Genomic DNA, 21,574 nt, shown 5'->3' with positions numbered 1-21,574 from the left:
AAAGAAAATGGTTTGTATAGACACTTAATCTAGCTGGCCTTCATATTAGTAGAAAGTGAAAAAACAATAACTATTCTAGGTTATGACAAAAAGGGTGAACACAAGAGTGCAAAGATGGAGATCTGGGAGCAAGGAAGGGATGGTGGTGAGTTTATTACATTAGCATGAGGGCAGGGTGTAAGCAGGCAGAGTGGATGCACGTTTACATGGAAGTCATATCGTTGAGAGCGTGGTCCAGCTCCTCGCTGATGGCTTTGTACTTCAGTTTCTGAGCGTACAGCTCGTCTATGACCAGGAAGTGGAAGGCAGAGGTGCAAGAACATGGAGAGTGATCAAGAGATGGAAGGTGAGTGAGGGTGGTGCATGCACCATCCCAACACAGCAGCAAGAAAAGGGCAATGCATGAAGGGGTTGGTGCCGCAGCAGGTGGCCAATGCAGGAGGCGTGCGTTTTGTTTTAAATAAATTGAAACAAAAACAAAGAGAACAAAACCCATTAGAAAATAAAATGAGAAAGACTCAATACGAAAATCATAACAAATATGGTAGGTATATCAGTAAACCATGTTAAATCCTAAACGAAACCACAGAAGGATGTCTCCTGGTGAGGGGAGACAGGGGCTAATGGAACATCTTTCTTTTGCAGAGCTATATTTTAATTACACTGGAGTAGTCAGCCATCTGCAGCTATAAACAATGGGAAAAAAAAATCCAACAGCAGTGTTTTGGAAGAACAATTTGTGACTACAGCCTGTAGTCCTTATCTGGCTCCACCTTCAAACCACCGACTTCCTGACCACACTAGACCACTGGGATAGTGATTTCTTAGTGTCATTTAAGCTACTCCTGTGGTCTTCCCACTCAAGGTGCCTATTACTGGTCCAGGAGGCTTGAAAAGCAATGAGTGCCACACTTTATATGGCAGTGGTATGGCAAGTCTGCAATTTAGTTTTGTAATGCTGCAGGTTTCATACTTTGCTGCACTTTGGCAGATCATTTTGCAACCATTTGTCATTCTCTCTTCTCCACTATTTTGATTATCTGTACCAAACACTAGTTCCTTCTCTAATCCCTTCTGTGATGTATATATTTGTTTGTCTTTTTTCTTTCTTGTTCACAGCTAATCCTTCACAAACCTCAAAGCTCAACATATAGGATATCGGTGAGATAGAGTGGTTATTACTAAAATAAAACCTAAGTGCCTTAGGGGAGAAATGCTTAAGTATAATTTTTCCCTCCTCCTTCAGGATATAAAGTAGTTTGATAAGATAATACATGACTTAAAAAAACCCCCAAATCCTTACTTTGAATTCATACTTGGAAGAAGATGGGTTCTTCTAAAAACAAGTCCACAATCACCACATCATTCCCAATTTAATTAGGAAGTGACACTAAAGATATAAAATATACTGAGTCATTCTCACCTATAAGCACCTCACTCACAATGAAAAATAAACCTGCCACACTTCTAATGAGCATGAAGTCAAGCTGGATGGCATCTGCCACTATGGCTGGTAGCTAACTAGTCACCTGGTGAGCAGAAGACTCAGGTTCATGAGTTTAAGAGCCACAGAGGAAAACCCCAGAGGACAGACAGGAAGAATGTGCAGGTGCAAAGGAGCGTATCAAGGTGGATGCCCTTGAATTGGAAAATTGTTTTGCCACATCACTATTTCACCAGAAGGATTAAACTAAAAACACTACTTAAGATCTTACCTTCTAAGTCATCAATGCTTTTCTCCAATTTAGTTACTGACCTCTCCGCAAACTCAGCCCGAGTCTCAGCCTGTAATGATTTATTTGAGTTAAAGTTGGGAAGTTTGGTGTTTCCCGCAGCTACAAACACAGGGAAACTAGAGGATGTAAATGAAGCACATCACCCATAAAGTGGATCTGAAACTACTTGTCAGTTTCAGTCACCTCTGTGAGAAATGGCAGCTAGCACTGTACACACACTCCAAGGCAACCTTAGAATATTCCTGACTTGGATCACTAGAACTTTAAAATGAAAAGGCCCTGACCAGTTCCATGAAAACAAACTCATTTAAAATCCAGTTGGCTTCATCCACAACTCTCATATTACCTCCTTCAGCTTGTCGGAAAGGACCTTGATCTCTTCCTCATATTTGTCTTCCTTCTGCGAGTACTGTAATTAGAAAGAGCATTCCAGATGTCAGGCTGCAGCTCAATCTACTCATGGCTTCTCATGCAAAGAACTCGCCAGCCCAGCCAACAGATGTTAAGGATCTCTTAGGAGGTAATGGAACCTCTGATATCGAATGGCACACTGCAATACATTCTCTGCTTTCTTGCCTATTGTTTTACATGGGATAACAACAAGATAACTTATCCACTTGGCACTTGGTTTAAATTAAATTGATGACTCATATCCCTAAGATAAAATAAATTCTCTAGTTAATAAAAAGAATTTGTTACCTAGTAACTCTCCAAAAATCACCTCACAATATGCCATTTACTAAAATGTCTACTGTATGTGTTGCTTTCACTGGCAGGGCCTCTTTGGAGCAGCTCTTAAAAGATGCCTTTCCCCCACACCATGCTCCTGGCCTACCTTCTCAGCCTGAGCCTCCAGTGACTTCAAGTTGTTCGTCACAGTTTTCAATTCTTCTTCAAGCTCGGCACATTTGCTAACGTTTTCGATCAGAGGCAGAAAGGGTGGGAGACAAGCCAAAGGAAGGAGGAGAGAAAAAGGAGAGGGATGGGAAAAAATGAAAACCGAGTCCTAGAGACGAAGGGCTGCCTGAAAGTAGCCAAATCATCGGGTATTAAAGTGTTTAGTTTTGCCAGGAACACTGTCCCCCAACCTCGCAACAGCAGAAGGCAGGGTGACAAAATCCAACAACTTTGAAGTGCAATAATTTGGCTCCTTTTTTGGCTGCCCAAAGAGCATTTATGAAGGGAAAACAAAGGAGCATAAAGGACCAAGGGAAAGCACTTAAAGCAAGATATAAATAGCAGAGGGTGAAGTGAAGGTGCAGTCGTTATACCAAACGAACCAGTAGGCATTGGAAGCTGAAAGACGTCTGGGTTGCAGTGAAACCTAAAAACCACACATGAGCCATCAGTACCTTATCCTCTGCAGCCATTAATGCTTTCAAGGTCTGATCCATTATTCTTAATTGTTCTTCCAGCTGTCGGACTTGGCTGTTAGTGGACACAGGAAATGCACAAGGCCATTCACAAAATCAGTGTGCAGGTAAGGCATGCAGTGATACACGCATTCATACATAGACACCCCACACGAGTCCTCCATGTTCCATACTCGTGGCTCATCCACATCAAATGAGCACAAAAGGAGCCCGGAGCTGAAACAGGTAATGTGCAGCTGCCAGAAGGTCATGCTGTTTAGTCACTGCTCTGCAGCACCCCATTCGTGGCCTCCTGGCGCCGGGCCTGCTTACCCTTCTGAGAGCTCAGCCCGCTCCTCTGCACGTTCCAGGTCACTCTCAATGATGACCAGCTTACGGGCCACCTGCAGCAGGAAAACACAACACACACACCATGGATCTTGCAAGTTTTGTGTAGGAGGGCAGGGGGGTAGCGATCAGATCCCATCAGGCACTAAGGGTTTTGTCTACAAACAATATGATCCTCTTTCTGGTAGACCGGAGAGCAGCAACTCTCCATTAGGAGTGCGAGCAGAGAGGAGATCAGAGGCTTCTGCTCAGACTCAGAATGGTCAGCTGTGCTTGGGCAGTCCCAATTGGAAGTCTGATCTGGAACTGGCAGCCAGGCCAAAATGTGGAAGGAGGGAGAAAATACAAATTCACAATCTCAAAAACGGCAGTAGGATGAGACATATACTGAAAAGGTGGGGGCTGCCAGGAAAACAAAATAAACCTAAGAACTCCTTCAATTCGATGGCTGATCTGTACATCTACCTCCTTACTGCAGAGGAAGAATACGAGAGACACGAACGTGACACAAGTTGGTAAGATAATTGACAAAATCAAATTTGTATTTAGTGGAAGAACCAGAGAGAGGAAGGGAGCCTCTGAAGCAGATCAAACTTGTGAGCATAGTGTAATCTGAAGGTAATAATGATAATGAAAAGGAGGGGCAATGCTGTTTCAGGATAGCCACAATGTGATCCAATAAGGAAAAAACAGAAATCTTAATAATCATACTGCCTCTTATCGCAGGAGGCTGTTTTCATGGGAACATGACCAGCAGCAAATTCTACTGAAAATCTGCATTGATAATAGCTTTCTACCACCCTTGAGGAGAGAGGCCTCCATGAATCCACTGAGAAACTGTCTGTGGTCTCTGGGTTGCCCAATCTGGATGTGCCAGGTGACTCTGAGAAGAAGTGACTTGCACCATGACAGCATGAGAGCCTCCTTTCACAAGACCCAGGGCCCAACTCTCCCTTCTGGCCAAAGATCTTCTGTCCAGGTCTTTGTGGTTTGGGGAGAGGAGTTTTGGTCCTTCTTCCCAGTGCCACTGATCGGCTTCCTGATAAAGCCTGGGATCCCCTAGCAGGATTAAAATGAGAACTGTTTTCTGGAGACAAAGGAACTTTGCTTCTCGAAACCACCCATTTCTGCCAACCAAGCAGATGGCCTCACTGAGGAATCAAGACTGTGCATTGCTCCCTGGCCTCCTGAAGGCCACTGTTGGAAGTCCACAAGGCTGTGGGCCCCAGGACCTGACCTCTTCATATTTGCGGTCGGCATCTTCAGCAATGTGCTTGGCCTCTTTCAGTTGGATCTCCTGAATTTCCATTTTTTCTTCATCCTTTTGGGCTCGACTCTCAATGACTTTCATGCCTCTGGAAAGAAAGACAAGCAGGAAAACCCAAGATTTAGAGCTGACTTTCCCAAATGCACACTGCACTGCTGTGGCCTGTGAGGCTTAGTGTAAGTGGTAGACCAAAATAGAGCACAGAGCTACTTTTATTTTCCAAACCAGGAAACAACAATTTCCAGAGCTAAAGGTGGAAAAAAGAGACACATTTCTCTCTGTTCATTCACTGTGAATGAACTCTCTCACCTTGAGTACCGATCAAACTATCAGGCATCTAACATTAATGATAAAAGGTACCATGTCAGGATCCTGTCTGAATCTTGGCAGCATGAAACCGGAAAAGCCAATATGCTTTACTATTAAAAAGATAATGAGATTTCTTGCCTTTTCTGTGGGAAGCCTCAGCTTGCACATGAATCAAAGCTAGAACAAAATCAAACTTATCTTTATATACCTCTTTCTACAGAGAATCTTCTTACCCAGCCAACCATAAGCAAAAATATTAGACTTAATAAAATATTAGACTTAATATTAGATTTAATAAACTAGTAGGCCCACAAAAAATGCTGATATTTGACCATTTCAGACAAGTAATAATGGCAATTTCCTATGGTTCAACTGAATGCTTCAAATTAAGTTTTACCTGTAATGGAACCCTTTCATGACAGCAATGCTGGGAGACAGGCCTGACACTGTCCTCTATACTGAGTGTATTAGGGTCCTATGGCATGGTGTTATGTTTCAGAAAAATACTAACTGACCTATGATATTTTACAGATATATGGAATAACAAGTCATGTAAAATGGAATTCATTTATCAAAATTTAAGTAGGCAGTATAAGTGAACCACTATTTTTTTATTTTTATTTTTTGAGACAGAGTCTCACTCTGTCACCCAGGTTGGAGTGCAGTGGCGTGATCTTGGCTTGCTGCAACCTCCACCTCCTGGATTCAAGCGATTCTTCTACCTCAGCCTCCCGAGTAGCTGGAATTACAGGTGTGCACTACCACACTTGGCTAAGTTTTGTATTTTTTAGTAGATTTAGGGGTTATGCCATGTTGGCCAGGCTGGTCTCGAACTCCTGGCCTCAAGTGATCTGCCCACCTCGGCCTCCTAAAGTGCTCGGATTACAGGTGTGAGCCACTGCATCTGGCCCACTATCTTTTGATGAAGCACTGGAATACAGTTGAGGAGATCTGGGTCGCAGTCTTGGCTTAGCCACAAACATGCTGTGAGCCTTGGTGCAAGTCACATTCGTCTCTGAGCCCTAGTTTTCTCATTTGTAAAACTAAGGGACTAAATGACCCCCAAGTCCCCTTTACTTCGAAGTCTAACATTACCAGACTGCCTTTAAGGTGCACTAACAAGTATATTTCAGAAAGAAGTCAGCCACAAAAACCGCTCTTATGTGTACACTGTAAGAGATGATTAGGCATCTTAAAGAAGTCCAAAATGCTTGGTTGGTGAAGAAACACTAAGCAGCAGTGGATAATGGCCTAAAAAGTTTAGCTAAAAATCTTCTCGAATCCTAAAGTCTGAAATCACTCTTTATACCGGGTACCTGGTGGCAGGATCACTTCAAAGAGTGAGAAATGGACAAGATGACTGACTGCCTTCACTTGCCCAGGTCACAGCACAGACAGATACACATTCAGTGTTCTGAGCCCTTCATGCTATGCCATCCCTCAAGCAGCAGAACGCTCTCTCACTTCATGGAGTCTCTCTTGAAGTACTTCCATGCAATACGGCAAATCCTTAATTCCAACAGTTGAGCATAAGGGAAAATGCCTTCTAGACCACCCAAGGCTGTGCTGGTCTATACAAACCATGCTTTCCTTTACTACCACAGAGCTGAATCTTAGAGTAATGATTCAGCTAGAGCCAGATTACAGCAGAGGAGGACTCAGAACACACGAGCATCTGACTATTTGTGTGCACGTGTCTTGTGTGTATAGAGACCAAGTCCAAAATATTTTACTTTTGCAGACCGTATTTCTGCTTTGTGTTTTTTCTTCCACCTATTTGTTAAGCTATTTGACAACTGATAGTCCACAGTTCCTTTATTTAGGCCTAAGCTTCCTTGGTATATTATAAAATAAAGTTATACTTTAACAAATGCACAACTGCTCTGTGGTCAGTAGGAATGAAAGGGCCAACTCGTATCCCTGACACTTCTCCTTTACATATCTGTCTGCCTCATTAGAGGGTGAGCTCTGTGAAGGCAAGAACAAGATCTTCTTCTTCTTTGTAACCTTAGGGCTTAGGACAGTGCTTTGGACATAGTAGGTGTTTCACTGATGCTAAATGAACAAAACCAACTGAGTTATACCTGGGATCAATAGAGGAAATGATCCCACCACCAGGGGACTGAAAAATTCTTAAACCTCAAAGATCACGGGAGCCCTCCGGTTTATTCCACCAGGAAAGGCAGCTGCAAAAGATGGCTGATGGGGCATTCTCACCTCTCACTCTCATCTGCTGCCTTCTCAGCTTCCTCCAGCTTCTGCAAAGCTGTTGCCAGACGCTCCTGGGCACGATCCAACTCTTCCTCAACGAGCTGGATGCGTCTGTTCAGAGAAGCTACATCGGCTTCAGCCTAGGTAGAGAGAGTGAAAAGCATTTCAGAGTTGGGGAGAAAGTGAAGGCGGTAGCTTCAGGAAATGGCTGGGACTGCAATGCTGATTTCAGACAGGAAGACTGTCTTGTGGTGAGCTACCTTTAAGTGCATTACAAGCCCTTATCAACTCCAGAGTTCTTGGACACATTCATACATTGATTCATACAGTAAACATCCATATTTGTGTATACACAAATCTATACACACAATTCTCATCAGACAGATCATTAGCACATGCTCTTCCACATGGTTCCTTTCTTCCACAGATTTCAACACCCTGGCTTTACTTGCCTGTTAAACAAGAGCGTCATCACAGCCACCTCACTCACTGGGGGCCTGAAGTGTGAACTGAGACAAGACTTACCCAGGCTCAGCCATGTAAGACAATAGCAGTACAGCCAGAAATCGGACTCAAGAGTTTCACGCAAGTCTTTTCTTCTAGCCACTTTATCAAAGGATCCTTACAAAGGAACTCAAATAGTTTAAAATTCAGGGGTTCTAAAATACACACCACATGAAGGCCCAACACAATCCAGTAACCCCTTGTAGAATAACTGGCCTCATTGGAACAGAGCCAAGACAAATTTCCCAAGTGTTTTTGATGTAAGCCTATGAAATTTCTTCGAAGTCAAGGTTAATACAAGAAGAGTATCAAACTACTAAAAAGAAAAATAATACAAGTACTGTTTTTACTTGGTATCTTTGTCTGAAATAAAATGTTGGTTTCTTTGAGAAGTAATGATTTTTTCCCTGTCATAAGAAATTGTTGCTATGAGTCTCAGAACACTTGTAAGACTATGATGGTCCATTATACACACTTGCACTGGTGGCTGTTTAAATATTGTGCATGGAAGTGGGAGGCAGAATTTACTCATTAGGTACAATATCCTCATCCACTGTGAATGTATGTTCACTAAGGGGTGGCAGGGTTTTCAGAACACTTAGGAGTTTTCTAGAAATTACAATACACACTTAGGGACCCATGGTAATAGGATAACAAATTTCTCCACATACAGCCCTGTCTTTGCCATTGACCTGTAAGCTGCTCGAATCCAGAGAACTCACAGTTCTCTGCACAGAGTACGGGCTCAGTAAGATAAGTAAAACCAACCTAATTTTAATAAAAGCAATGTTCTTAGCTTATGGATCCACAATACAGAGTTGGAAATGCAAATGCAGTTAGAGACTGTGGTCAGTCTTTAATCAAAGGAATCTGAGAACCTTCAGCTCTTTGCTCATCTAGATTTGTAAGATTTTAAATGCCAAGTTTTATCTGAGAAGACAGGTGAGTAGGGCATCTCCAACCACGGTGAAGGACTCTATAAAAACATGTGAATACACTTTTATCTTGACAAAAATGTAGTAATTGGTTGATGGAGGCAGGGAGCAGGGCAAATGTGAAATAAACCGGAGGAAGAGCATTTACAACTGTACTGCCTACGAAGTAAATAATTATCAGTGCACAGCTGGTAAATGGGCCCAGCTAGGAATTACTGGCAGATGACTGTTGTTTCTGGTGTGTGTGTGTACTGAAGGGCAAGGGTAATAGGATAACAAATTTCTTAATTATAGAGAAGTGTCTTTGAAAAACCATTGGGCGTTTTTTTATTACTATTACTGGAAGGATGTATATATTAAGGATATACTTCTGGGTCAGTTAAGATTTCTTCACTTTTCTATATTTTCATTTTCCAGTAAAATTCTATTCCTTTTGAGGGTGGAGGGGAACTCAGAGCTGAAGCAAAAACAAAGGGCAAACAAAACAAAACAAAATTAAAAACCACACAAAAAAACCAAGCACACAATCCAAAAGCCCTACAACAACAAGAAGCCTCCGCAGAGGGTCTAGGTTATGTATTCAAAAGCACTGTGCACTTTCTTTTCTTTCCTCCTTTCTTACTATTTTCAATATGATGGCAAATATCCTTGTTACAGAGGCTACGGCCTATTAGAGCAATGCCAGCAAGATTTTCAAAACTTTTTTGTAGCTACCAAGTTCTAAGTTCTCTGCCCTGCTTTAGATCTGGGCCTAAACCTCAAGGACTTTGTACTCGCAGAAAGATGACTGTTTACGTTTTGGGGATAGAACCCTCTGGGTGACAGGTCTCTATCCCCCAGCTCCCCACACAGCTGAGTCACCAGAAAGGAAGGAGACAGCACCTCATGTTCATTCCAGCCTCGCACATGAGATCTCCCTACCCAAAGGGCCCCCACCAATCCATCCGTGTCTTCCCTCCGATCAACCCCACCCCCATTCTTTCCCTGAGCTCTTGGCACTGCGTTTACAGAATGCTGTTGTCTAAATGCCACTCCTGTGTTTCCCCAGGGTCGTTCTGTAGAACCTCAGACTCCCGGAAATCAGAAAATATGTCCTACAGGAATACTAGCCAGCAGGGCTTCATAGAGGGTGCCCCAGCAACAACTGGGCATGGAGACCCATTTCTAGGTGCCAGTTTGTGATACAGAGAGAGGAATGGTAGGGCACACACAGCAGACCTGAGGGTGCCTGCCCCTTCCTGAGGAGGCCCTGTAAATCCAAAAAATAGGGTCTCAACTTTTTAGCTAGAAGGATCCCTAGGCATTGTCCACATCAGCAATTCCCACAAGTGACTGAGTGTCAGAATCAACCCAGAGATGAGCATCAAAAAAATCAAAATTTCAGGTGGGCGCTGTGGCTCACGCCTATAATCCCAGCACTTTGGGAGGCCGAGGCAGCTGGGTCATGAGGTCAAGAGTTTGAGACCAGCCTGACCAACATGGTGAAACTCTACTAAAAACACAAAAATTAGCCAGGCGTGGTGGAACGTGCCTGTAATCCCAGCTACTCAGGAGGCTGAGCAGGAGAATCACTTGAACCCGGGAGGCAGAGGTTGCAGTGAGCCGAGATCACGCCACAGCACTCTAGCCTAGGTGACAGAGCAAGACTCTGCCTCAAAAAAAAATAAATAAATAAAATTTAAAAAAAAATAAATAAATATTAAAAAAATCAAACTTCCAGGCCCTGTCCCTAGGGATTCTGATTCAGGAGGTCAAAGGGGGAGGGCAGGAATCTGTACTATAAATAAACAATCCCCTTTGCCACCACCCAAAGAAGCTGGCCATTCTTCTAGCTCTTGACTAAAAAGAGGCGGTAGGAGGGAACTCTGACCCTGGGCACTGAAGTATGCGGAGGCCATAGAGTCATCAGTGGGAGACAGGATTAAAATCCAAGTCACCAGGCTCCTGGCATGCCAGCTCTCCACTTGTCACTTCTCCTGGCTTCCCAGAACGTCATGGAAACCTTGGAACTGGCAGTTCTCACTCCTGTGGTCTTTATCTCTTCCGACATCAGATTGAGATATTCTCCCGCCCCCATCCCAACTCCCCAAGAAAGGCCTCAGGGACAGACCCTAATTAGGACTAGGAGAACAGCTGCTGCAATGCAAATCATCCACTAAAGTGATGATCACAATCTTTTTGAAATTAGGCAGGATATAAAATTGAAAACTTCATAAAACAATGCTAATGGGTAATAGGAAGCTCACGTAAGGACATGGAACATAAGGACACGGAACATTTACTCCCTGGCCCAGAAGTCAATGCCTACTGCCCCAGAGGTTTCAGAGCAGGACAGGCAGAGGGCCTTTGAGGTTAAAGCCAGGACCTGGGAGTAGTATCTGAGGCACACCTAACTTTATGGGAAAACCCTGAACCCATGACAGGCTCTGCAGGCCCTATTACATTGGCCTAGTAGAATTTTTGTTTGGTTTGTTAGAATTCAAGATATGTTTAATTTTATAATTTAATCAGGGCTACTTTTTTCTCTTTCTTATTTTTACTTTTTATTCTGATTTATTATGCTCTATGCTCCAAAAGCCCCACACCTCTCACCTTTACTAGCTTTTATTTCTGGTATTTTTTTTTCTAAGTTTTGAGGTTATTTCGATATTTTCTAAGGTTCTTTTCATCATGGCACCTGGGGATTCTTAAGGACCTGCTGTTGCCTCTGCTGGTACAAGCCCATAGACACATGACCATCTGTTATTTAAAAGCACATATAAATAACAAGGCATTTGGGGAGGGTCAAGACCCTGGACACAAATTATTTCTAGGCATGTAAATCACTCTTAGTGTACTAAGTTAGCTTTCTTCTTCTTCTTCTTTTTTTTCTTTGAGATGGAGTCTAGCTGTGTCTCCCAGGCTGGAGTGCAGTGGCGTGACCTTGGCTCACTGCAACCTCCGCCTCCCGGGTTCAAGCGATTCTCCTGCCTCAGTCTCCCCAGTAGCTAGGATTACAGGCACGTGACACCATGCCCAGTTAATTGTTGTATTTTTAGTAGAGATGGGATTTCACCATGTTGGCTAGGCTAGTCTCGAACTGCCGACCTCAGGTGATCCACCCGCCTCGGCCTCCCAAAGTGCCGGGATTACAGGCGTGAGCCACTGCACCCAGGGGAGTTAGCTTTCTTATAACAACAGCCCCACGTGCTGACTGCCAGTGAAGTCTTTCAATTTGGGATGATAGTTTCTTTTATTTCAAAAGTGCTATTGTGTTCTAACAATTAATGAACTACTCAAAAAAGAGACTGCTGTATTAGTCAAGGCTACCAATGTCTTCCTGCAGATCTGTTTTTAAATAACTTCCTGGTGCTTTGTACTTGAGGTGCCTTATAATGCATATGACCCTCCTCTAAGGTAACAGCCCAAGGGCATGCACCCCATTCCCCCACCCCAACATGGTACTATATAGAAATCAAGGGCATGCCCACCCCACCATAGTATAATATCCCAAATCAGATTTGGAAAAAAAAAAACAAAAAAAAAAACAACCTTTTACGAGGCTTAGATTTTCATGAAATCCAGATGTTTCAGCCAATGCAACCACAGAAAATTAAAAATGGCAGTGACTTTTACTTTTTGAAAAAGTATTCCAGGTAAGGCTATTAAGAAAAAATACTGGTGGGAGAATATTATATTCTAGAAATCAATCCTCTGCAATATGTTTCCAAAGTCCTGACTGAACCGGGAGTGGAAACTGGGATGATCAAAGGTCAGGTCCTTTTTATTTTATGCAAACTGTAGTTATACGAAGAAGGTTTCACCCAACTTGCTGTGTAAGACCAAGTGACCACAGCCAAGCTAAACTTCTGCCCTTATATGGTAAGGAAAGGGGGGAAAAACACTGATGACATTAAGGGGCACTCCCATGGATAACAGATAAACACAACCTCCTGTGTGTGTGCCAAAGCCCATAATTTACGAGGCATATTTGTATAATGAGGGAGAACAGACATGAACAAGGCATTGTAGTGCCTCTGCCTTGCCTACATATGAAAGCAGAAATCGAGAGTGTACATTCCAGTTACAGCCACTCTGGGAGTGCCAATGCAAGCACAAAATGCACCCTCGGTTTCCTATCCCGGAAATATTTACCAAGTGTAAAGAGGGAAAATGCTGGGAATTTTTGTAAATTGGTTATTTCCCATGATTTAATCATGTTACTAATTAAGAACCTTCTGGCCACAACTCCCTGTCTCCTTGTTTGCTGGATACTACTCAGAAAGGAAGATTCTTCTTGCCTTTTTTTTTTTTTTTTTTTTTTTTTAAATAATGAAAAAAGCAAACAAAACCCTAGTGGGCCACAAGATCTGGAGTCAATCATGTCAAGCAAAATAACCTCATTCCAACATTTTGAAGGATCCACACAACTTGGAAACACAGACTAGGAGGAAGTAAGGGATGGCTGCTTTTTCCAAGGTAAGGGCTGGTTTAATAGGGCCTATTAACTACAGTCTGAACGTCTGAGTATTTGAATTTAGGCCAACTCTCTGGTCAAATATTTTTTGCAGTGGCTCATGGTTTTGTCACTAAACCTTTATCTTTGCTGCCAAAAGAAACTGTTACTGCTAGCTTAACTCACAGCCCAAGCTACATCTAAATACCTAAGGTAGCTACACTTCAGTTCCAATTTCAGAAGTTAGGAACAACTTGCAGCCTGAAAGTCTCTCTTCAATGGTCTGATCCAGTCCTCAAGTTGCTGTCTTAAAAGGTTCTATGTTCAATCACCCAGGTAGACTGCTTGCAAAAATTACTTAAAATGAAACCACTTAAACCACTTTTGATATAAAGCCGTGAAAAGAATGAAAGTATTAATTATCTTTAGCCGACTGGCACAGGAAGAGTACTGTTATAAAAACGATGCACAAAAGATGCACATTAAAATAAAAGTAATAATGTGCCCTTCATAAAATTTATCTTCTGTGTCTAACATCAATCACTAGGCCAGGAGTCAATACAAGGCTCTTCCGCATAGGGTCACACATACTCTTTCCTAGCAGGGTGAGAAGACCTCAGACTTCTACCACTAACACCACTTCAACCCATCAAACATGCCTACCAGCCTGTCCACTTCCTCTTCATTCAAGCTCCCCGCCCCAAAAAATGTTGATTAAAAGCAGTAAATGAAGTGTTTTATGATGTCATAAAATGAGCCAGCCATTTTTAAGACCCCCTGCTGCGTGGAGAACTGAAGGTGAAGGAGCACTGTGTTGCCAGGGCTGTGCAGTTTTAATGACAGTGGGCACACAGCACTTACCCTGCTGCGCCAAGCACCACTGTACTGTCTGTACATAGTAACTCCTTTAACCGACAGGAAGATGCTGTTACTACCCACACTTTACACTGAGGGAACTGAAACACAGAGGTTAAGTAAATTGCCCACTGCTAGTAAGTAGTGGAGCCAGGATTCAAATTCTGACAGTCTGGCTCCAAAGTTCTTGTTCTTATCCATCATATTCTATATAGTTCAAATGGTTCAACGACAGCTGCTAGCCAGTTAGGGAGTCGGAATTAGTTTACCACCCAGCCAAGTTCAGGGATATCCACAGGACTTTTGCTGACTCGTCCTATAAAGCAAATACTGAGAATTATCTTTCGCCTATTGATTTCCTTTTTCCTGCTTGTATTTTATCTGAAACTTTCTCTAGTTGAGCTTTCCTCTGAAGAGGACCATTTCAGATCTTGAAGTTTCTGTGGCCAGCCATACAGCCATTTACAAACACTTAACCAGAACGATTTACTCAACTCAGAACAGCCCCGTATATTAAGCACAGCAAGACATCATACTATCGCTTGTCATAACATTCCTAAGGTGTTTGTTTCAGTATCTTGATTAAAATACACACACACACACACAAAATCGACAAATATCAAATACTATACTACCTCTGAAATCCTGTTCCTGTTTGCTGGATACACTTGCCTTAGAAGAAAGGAAGGAAGCCAGGTATTACATTTAACAAGGGGGAGGGGAAGCCCGCAAGAGAATACACCCAATAACTGTTGATATTTCGCCAACTTTTTCCAAGACTTGGTAACAAAAGATTATCTATCTGTACGAGAGAGGAGCGAAGGAGGACTGCTGAAGAAAGGGAAGGGTGAAGGGTATTGTACTATATATTAGCTCTTCCAGCAGAACGCGGCGCTGTCAAGCTGTCAATGGCTCTCTACCACCTCAGAGACACAGGCCTCCGGGAAACCACAGGGTCGACGGGGACGGCGGAGTGCAGCATCCCCGGGCCCCAAGTCCACAGTGTCTCTCCCACTTGACCTGTCGGCACCCCCTTCTCAAAGGTACGCATGTCCAAGAGGAAGGACCTCCTCCCACTCCACTCTCAGAGTAAAGCAAGCCAGCAGCGCAAAGTGCACCTCCCGGGGACGCAGACACACGACCGAAAGCCACCACCCCAGAAACAGACCCTTCCTGGGAAAATGCTCCTTCCAGAACCTTCTCAACACCACCCCTGCTTCCCCTGGGAGCGTTTACTTTAGATCAGCGAGATGGAAAGGAAAGGCTGAGAATAGGCCGGGCCCCTCCCCAGAGCCCGCCGCCAGCTGGCCCAGGTGCGCCAGGTGCGCCCTGGAGGCGTGGGGACTGGGGACCGGAGCCTGCAGGAGGGCCCTGCTGGGCGCCCCGGGGCTGCCCGGGGAGGATGCGCCTCTGGGGTGTGCGGGGTGATGGGTGGGTCCCTTACGGTCTCCCTCAGCTTCCTCTCGTGGTCCAGCTCGCGCTGCAGGGTGCCCGCGCGCTCCTCTGCGGCGTCCGCCTGCTCCTGCAGGCTCCGGATCTTCCTCCGCACCGCCTCCAGGGAGCTACTCCCCGCCATCGCGCCGGACCGGTAGGCGGGCGGGCGGGCTGCAATGGGAGAGGCCGGCTGCTGCCCTGCGGACCCGGCTGCCGCGGCTGTCCCGGCTGCCCAGCGCCGGTCCGCCCCGCCCAGGCCTCTCCGTGCGACGGCGGCGCCCCCTGCGGCCAGGAGCAGTCCGGAAGTCGCGGCCTCCAGGGCGGCGCAGACGAACCGCAGGCGGGCGCACGAGCGCCGGGGGCGGGCACGGCAGGGCGGGGTGCGCGCCGCGGATCCCGGGCCCGGCCGGGGTACTGCGCATGCTCGAGGCGGCTGGTAGAAAGGCGCGCCCGGAGCGCGGCGGGGGTACCTGGTGGGCTGGGCGCTCCGGGAGGCCACTACACGAGGGTTCTGGCTTCCACTTATAAGGCCCCTCCCCGGCGCCGTGGTGACCCGGGGAAACGGAGCTGGCTGCTAAGGGCAATAGCGACTCCTGCTGGCCGCGGGAGCGCTACGCTCCGGAGTCCAGATTCCCATGCCCAGGAGCCAGAGAAGCTGAGCTGCGGGTCTGGAGCCGGAATATGCCCTAAAGGGACTGATCCTAACCACAAGATTATAACCCCAAAGGGACTGATCCTAACCACAAGATTATAACCCCAGCAATACCCCCATTCCCCCAAACTTCACGAAGTGAAAAGCACCCACGTGTAGAGCATAGTGGTTAGACCTCCTGTTCTAAATGCAGTTTTCCTACGTTGAATCTGGCGCCTAGTTTCCTGCTGCGTGACTTCGACCAAATAACTTGTCTTCTCTGGGCGTCCTCTGTAAAAGTGGGAATAATAATAGTACTTTCCCCATGAGGTTGCTATGAGAATTATGAAGGACCATAAAGCGTTTAGCACAATACCTTGTACATAGTTAAAAACTCAAACGATAGCTACGATTAAGAAATAACACAAGCACTGTTTTAAGAGTCAGGCTGAGGCCCATAAGCAGCTGTGTGATCCCAGGCCAACCTCGCTGGGGCTCACTTCCCATGAAAACAGCCATCCAAAGGGTCTCTTGTCTTTACAGCCTTCTTTGGTGTCAGACCAGCCTCTGCCATCTCCTGGAATCCGATCAATCCTGGGCTGGACTGGGATGCCTTTAAAAGGCGCCCCAAGGAAAGCCACAGAACCCTATGAGAGAACCTCTGGCTACAGGTGGAGAAAACCACTGCAGATACAATCTCCGCTGATTTCCCCCTTGTGATGTATTCTTAAATGCCTTCTAAGTCTCAGGGCTTTTTCTCCTCAGCTTTGTCACAGAAAGCTCTTAAAGCCAGCTCCCTATGTGTGGGAATAATAAAGAAAACATGCTTGACAACCCTCTCCTCCTCCAAGCCCTAACAAAGAACTTTTGCTTTCCTGACTCATTTTCTGTGGAGTTCCTCATAGCCTCTGCTGAGACTCTCACAAATCCCAGCTTGGGTCCTTGCATCCTGTAGGTGGGAGCGTCTCGCTTTGTTTTCACGTGGTTTATCTGGTCAGGCGGGGAGGTTACAGCTGGTCCCCTAAGTGCAGAGACTGTGGGCCTCCAACATTGAGAATGGGGGAACCGGGTGTCTGGGAACCTCCAGGAGCTGCCAGGAAACTGCTGGACACTGGCAAGTGCTCTAAGCAGCCAATTAGTGACTTAATGTCCTGGGAAAGTCAGTTGCAGGTGAGTTCATTTTCATGCTGATGTCATTATGCAAGAGTTTAGAAGCGTTTTCTCACCCTTGTCTGCAGGTTGGAATCATTTGGGTATTTTTCAAATGCTGCTGCCTGGGTTGCACCCCAGGGATTCTGATTTAACTGGCCTTGGGTGCATCCTAACTGTAGGTTTTAAAAGCTTCCTAAGTGATTATGTTTAGAGGAGGTTGAGAATCCCTAAGTTAGGAAGTAAAGACCTACAAAGGGATAAAGACTCACATGCTATAAATATCAGATATATCACAGTTACTGGGGAAGAGATTGGGGGCCAGAAAAAAATGGAGTCTTCGATCCCCTTCAGCCTCACTTTTGACTTAGGTGGAATGACAACACAAAATTCGAAACAAGACCATCAGGGATACTACTCCTGGATGACAATCTTCTAAGCTAGGAAGAGCCCACTTCCAGAATAGGATTTGTAAAGTACATCAGTAAAGTAGCAGAAAAATGTTTTTAGTAATAATAATTAAAAAAATGTAAAAGTGTTTTACACTGGTGAACAATGACAGTAAAATGTCCTAATCCCAAAGCTAATATGATTCCACCTCAGGAAACTGACTTCTCCCTCACCCCACTTCTCCCTTTTTCTAGTGACATCTGTCTCTTCCTCCTCAAGTTCTGACTATTTTGTAATAAATAAAAGCTACCACTCTGAATACGGTCATGCACCACATAATGATGTTTCGGTCAACGAGGGGCTGCATATATATGAGAGTAGCCTCATAAGATTATAATAGAGCTAAAAAATTCCTATGGCCTGGTGATTTGTCTTACAATTGTTGACAGTATTCAGTACAGTAACATGCTGTACAGGTTTGTAGCCTAGGTGTTTAGTAGGCTATACCCTCTAGGTTTGTGTAAGTACTATACACTCTGTGGTGTTTTCACAATGAAGAAATCACCTAACGACACGTGTCTCAGACTTTATCCCCCTTCGTTAATCAACAAATGACTGTATAGCATTTCTTCACTAACTTCTTCAATATTCCTATGGGCTCCAAACTCCAGACAACCTAAAGTGTCCTAAAAGGAAATGTGATCAATACACTACCAAAAAAACCATATATGCCAGATTTAGGGGCAGTTCCCCAGTGGGAAAAATAAGCAAAACAAGATCCAAGAAGGTCCCTCCCCTGCTGCTTCCCACACCAGCTGACTTTAAATAACTTCTTTTCCATTTCTGCCCCACCCCATTCCAGTGCTCCCTTCAACAAGACTTTTCAATAAAGACATGTTAGCACTGCATAGTTATAATAATTATTATCCTTTTTTTTTTTTTTTTTTTAAGAATTGTAGTAACCTTTTTCTCCCTCTTTTGCCTTCAGTCTTACTGGGCTATTTTCAAATTCTCTGCATTCTTTTCCTTATAAGGACTATCTTTCCTTCATCTATCAGCAGCTCTTTTGAAAAAGCTAAATAAACGTCCTGCTGGAGAATTTGCGGGAGGCAGGCATCTTTCATTTAGCCATATATAGAGCAGGCATCTGATCTGCATTATACAAAGTAGGCTCAGAGTTATATATGGTTTTTGGCTCTTTTTCCAAAGCCAGGTAGTTTATAATTTAAATGTTTTAGTGAAATCAGTGCTTCCCCCAAATCCCCTTTCCAGGAACCTTTTCACTGAAAATTTCTTTTTGTCAGATTCTAAATGTCCTCTCTGGATTTCTCATTTACAAAGCACACCTGGACATACATCTCAAGCCTTTCATGCTACAAAGGCCTTTACTAATTTCAAGACCTGAGACCCTTCAGTTATTTGCATGTTACTTTCATATAAAAAAGTCTGCTGTTGCCCTTGGTGTTTCAACTGCTGGCATAGCTTTCCCTGTGCTCACGCATTCTTGGAATTGTTACCAACTTCCCAAGGAATTCTTTTCTAATTGGGCCTCTAGGCTTAATTAGCTTTTAGCATGGAATCCAATGGTGTGAAAAGAAGTTGGTCCTTTGGCTTGACTTTCTGAGGCAGAAGAGGCAAGCCCTCAATTAAAAAGCTTCCAAAGGGCAGTGGACAAAGAGCTTAGGAGGGCCTTAGCTGTGTGCATCACCCCTGCAACTATGTGGCGGTTGTCAAAAGGCTGACAGGTGGGGGCGGGGCCAGCAGGAGGGGCAGGGGGCAGCTAGCTCACTATACCATATAAAGCACTGAGCTATATATAACTCACAGCTTACTTTCTGGACCTAGTGCCTTCAGACTGCAGACCCAAGCAAGTATCATCTTCCCAGGCAGATCTTAAGGGGTGGATTAAGGCTTACGCTAGTGAGAAAGGAAGCCTCAAAGTGTCTCTGTGCCTCACCATGAAGTGCAGCCTTCTAAGTAAAAGTACCATTGTGTCATTTCTTTCATTTAGAGGCCAGGTTCTCTGAACCCTGACTAGACCCACCACCAAAATCCAGAACTTCCCACCCACTGGAGAGGGCAAAAGGAAAGAAAGTGAAGAAAACCTGGCATTCTCTCCACAAACCTTGGTGACGACACCTCAAGGGTTTTCTGCCACCAGGGAAGTGAAGTTCACCTCCAGAGTCCAATTTCAGCTGCTCTATTCTCCCAGCCTCTCATCTACCCACCTCCACCCCCAGGGAGGTAAAGGAAAGGAGAAGAAGAGAGGAGTGGATGAAATATAAATGAATGTGTGCAGTAGCAGTCAGAGGCGGCATCCAATGCTCTGGGCCATGGCAGGGCTGTGTGCAGGTGTCCAGCAGGAGAAAGTAACCTTCCTCCATTGCTCTCTAGCCCTGTGGTGACCGCAGAGTGGCCACGCAGGCAAGAGGTGAGGGAAGCAGTGTGAGCGTGCACTTACGTCGGTGGCCTTTTTCTCTGCCAGCTCCAGCTTCTCCTGGGCATCTTTGAGAGCCTCAGAGTATTTGTCCAGTTCATCTTCGGTGCCCTTGAGTTTCTTTTGCAGTGACACCAGCTCATCTTCCAGCTGGGATTTGGCCAGGGGGTACGGGGAGGGAGGGGGGTGCAGCAGGCAGCGTGATCCCGAAGGGGAGGGGTGTGGGTGCACAGAACCAGAAGGACAGGGACAGCGGGAGAGACAGAGGGAAAGACAGGGAGAGAGAGAGAGAGAAAGAGAAAGAGTTAGCCATTCGTGCGCCACGCTGTGCCGCGCGCCCCGGGTACCTTGGCGGCGGCCTCCTCGGCGGCCAGGAGGCTGTCCTCCGCCTTGTGCAGCTCCTCCAGCACCCGGTCCCGCTCGTCCTCCGACACCCGCAGCAACTTCTCCTTGGCCGCGATGTCCTCCTCGAGCTGGGGGCAGCGGCGGGCGGGCGCGGACGGCCGGCACGGACCGGGTGTTAGACACACACAACACACGGGCATCGGGTTGACTGGGGCCCCTGGGGCTCGGGGCACCGCCGCCGAGATGGAGTGCAAGGGACCCAAGGTAACTTTCTCTTTACCCGAGCTGGAACCGCTCCAGGGCTCACCCCGCACACCCACCTGCCCTGGGAGGAGACTCCTGCCGAGGTCTCAGCGGGCTCAAGTCCACTACTTGGGGACACAGAAGAACGCCACTGCTGGCCTGGCTTTCGGGCTGTAGCCTCCATTCCGTCCCATCTTTGTTCTTTGGTAACAACTCCATGACTCCCCTTTCCTCCCCAAGTTTAACGTTCCTTTCTCCCCAGTCAAAAGTCAAATAACTTATAACACTTGAATTACTCGACACCCTTTCTCCATCCCGCGCCCTTCCTTCAAACGTCCCCAGGAACCGGGTGTCCTCCTCCCTCCCCCAAACTGATTCCCAGTCCTGAGAATAAAGCGCCTCTAGGACTTGACTTCGCGGGCCATGGGAACCAGAGAAGGGAAATAAGCGTCCTCAGATCAGACTACAAAGTTAGACTAAGCCTGGCTCTTGCATTTCCCTTCCTTCTTTCCAGACGCGCGCCCTGGCCGCCCTGGGTGGTGGTGGGGGTAGGGTGGTGGCTCCCCGAGTCCTCGGGGTGGGGATCCAGCCGGGGGTGCCAGGCTCGGGTCCCCGCGCTCGGGGCTCGGGTTCAGGGCCGGGGAGGCGCAGACCTGCTTGCTCCTGTCTTCCGCCGCCTTCTTGTCGGCCTCCGCCTGCTCAGCTCGATCCAAGGCGTTCTCCTTGTCGAGCTTCAGCATCTGCATCTTCTTCTTGATGGCGTCCATGGTGGCGGCTGCGAGGGGCCCTGGGGCTGCGGCAGGAGCGGCGGGGCGAGCGCGCGATCGGGCGGAGGAGCGGGAGTGCGAGCGCGGAGCCGCCTGCTGCTCCCAGATATGTACTTTCCCAAGGGGGCGACCGCATTCCTCAAGACAGCCAATACTTTTTTGGAAAAGCTTTTTTCTCCTGCCCCCCCTTCCTCCTCTCCTCCCTCCGCCCCGTGCCCCCTCCCCG

At 46.0% G+C, this 21,574-nt stretch overlaps 1 protein-coding gene across 7 annotated transcripts; it reads right to left on the bottom strand.

Annotated features, from left to right (window-relative positions):
- Positions 1–11: 11 nt before the first annotated feature.
- Positions 12–21,541, bottom strand: LOC116268657 (tropomyosin alpha-1 chain-like). 7 transcript variants are annotated; one of them, XM_031662037.1, is made up of 10 exons: positions 21,235–21,504; positions 20,341–20,466; positions 20,018–20,143; positions 7,230–7,363; positions 4,674–4,791; positions 3,422–3,492; positions 2,572–2,647; positions 2,083–2,145; positions 1,716–1,785; positions 12–285 (listed from the first exon to the last, which is right to left on the bottom strand). In XM_031662037.1, exons 1-10 carry the CDS (start codon positions 21,346–21,348, stop codon positions 203–205), a joined length of 981 nt encoding a protein of 326 aa, XP_031517897.1. In that variant the 5' UTR covers positions 21,349–21,504; the 3' UTR covers positions 12–202. The 7 variants fall into 7 exon arrangements, with proteins under 7 accessions (XP_031517897.1, XP_031517893.1, XP_031517891.1 ...); XM_031662033.1 differs by lacking the exons at positions 2,572–2,647; positions 20,341–20,466 and adding an exon at positions 3,089–3,164 and having other exon boundaries at positions 21,235–21,541; XM_031662031.1 differs by lacking the exon at positions 20,341–20,466 and having other exon boundaries at positions 21,235–21,541.
- Positions 21,542–21,574: the final 33 nt, after the last annotated feature.

This window comes from Papio anubis, unplaced genomic scaffold, assembly GCF_008728515.1.
Source record: "Papio anubis isolate 15944 unplaced genomic scaffold, Panubis1.0 scaffold36, whole genome shotgun sequence".
NCBI classification, from domain to species: Eukaryota; Metazoa; Chordata; class Mammalia; order Primates; family Cercopithecidae; genus Papio; species Papio anubis.
This window is presented reverse-complemented; position numbering and strand designations above follow the sequence as displayed.

Excerpts from the sequence above, each read along its gene's own strand:
- LOC116268657 (XM_031662037.1), bottom strand. The coding sequence starts at position 21,348 with ATGGACGCCATCAAGAAGAAGATGCAGATGCTGAAGCTCGACAAGGAG. Across the intron at positions 20,144-20,340 it reads CCGAGGAGGCCGCCGCCAAG|CTGGAAGATGAGCTGGTGTC; the intron begins GTACCCGGGGCG and ends GCCAAATCCCAG. Across the intron at positions 4,792-7,229 it reads GCAGCAGATGAGAGTGAGAG|AGGCATGAAAGTCATTGAGA; the intron begins GTGAGAATGCCC and ends CTTTCTTTCCAG.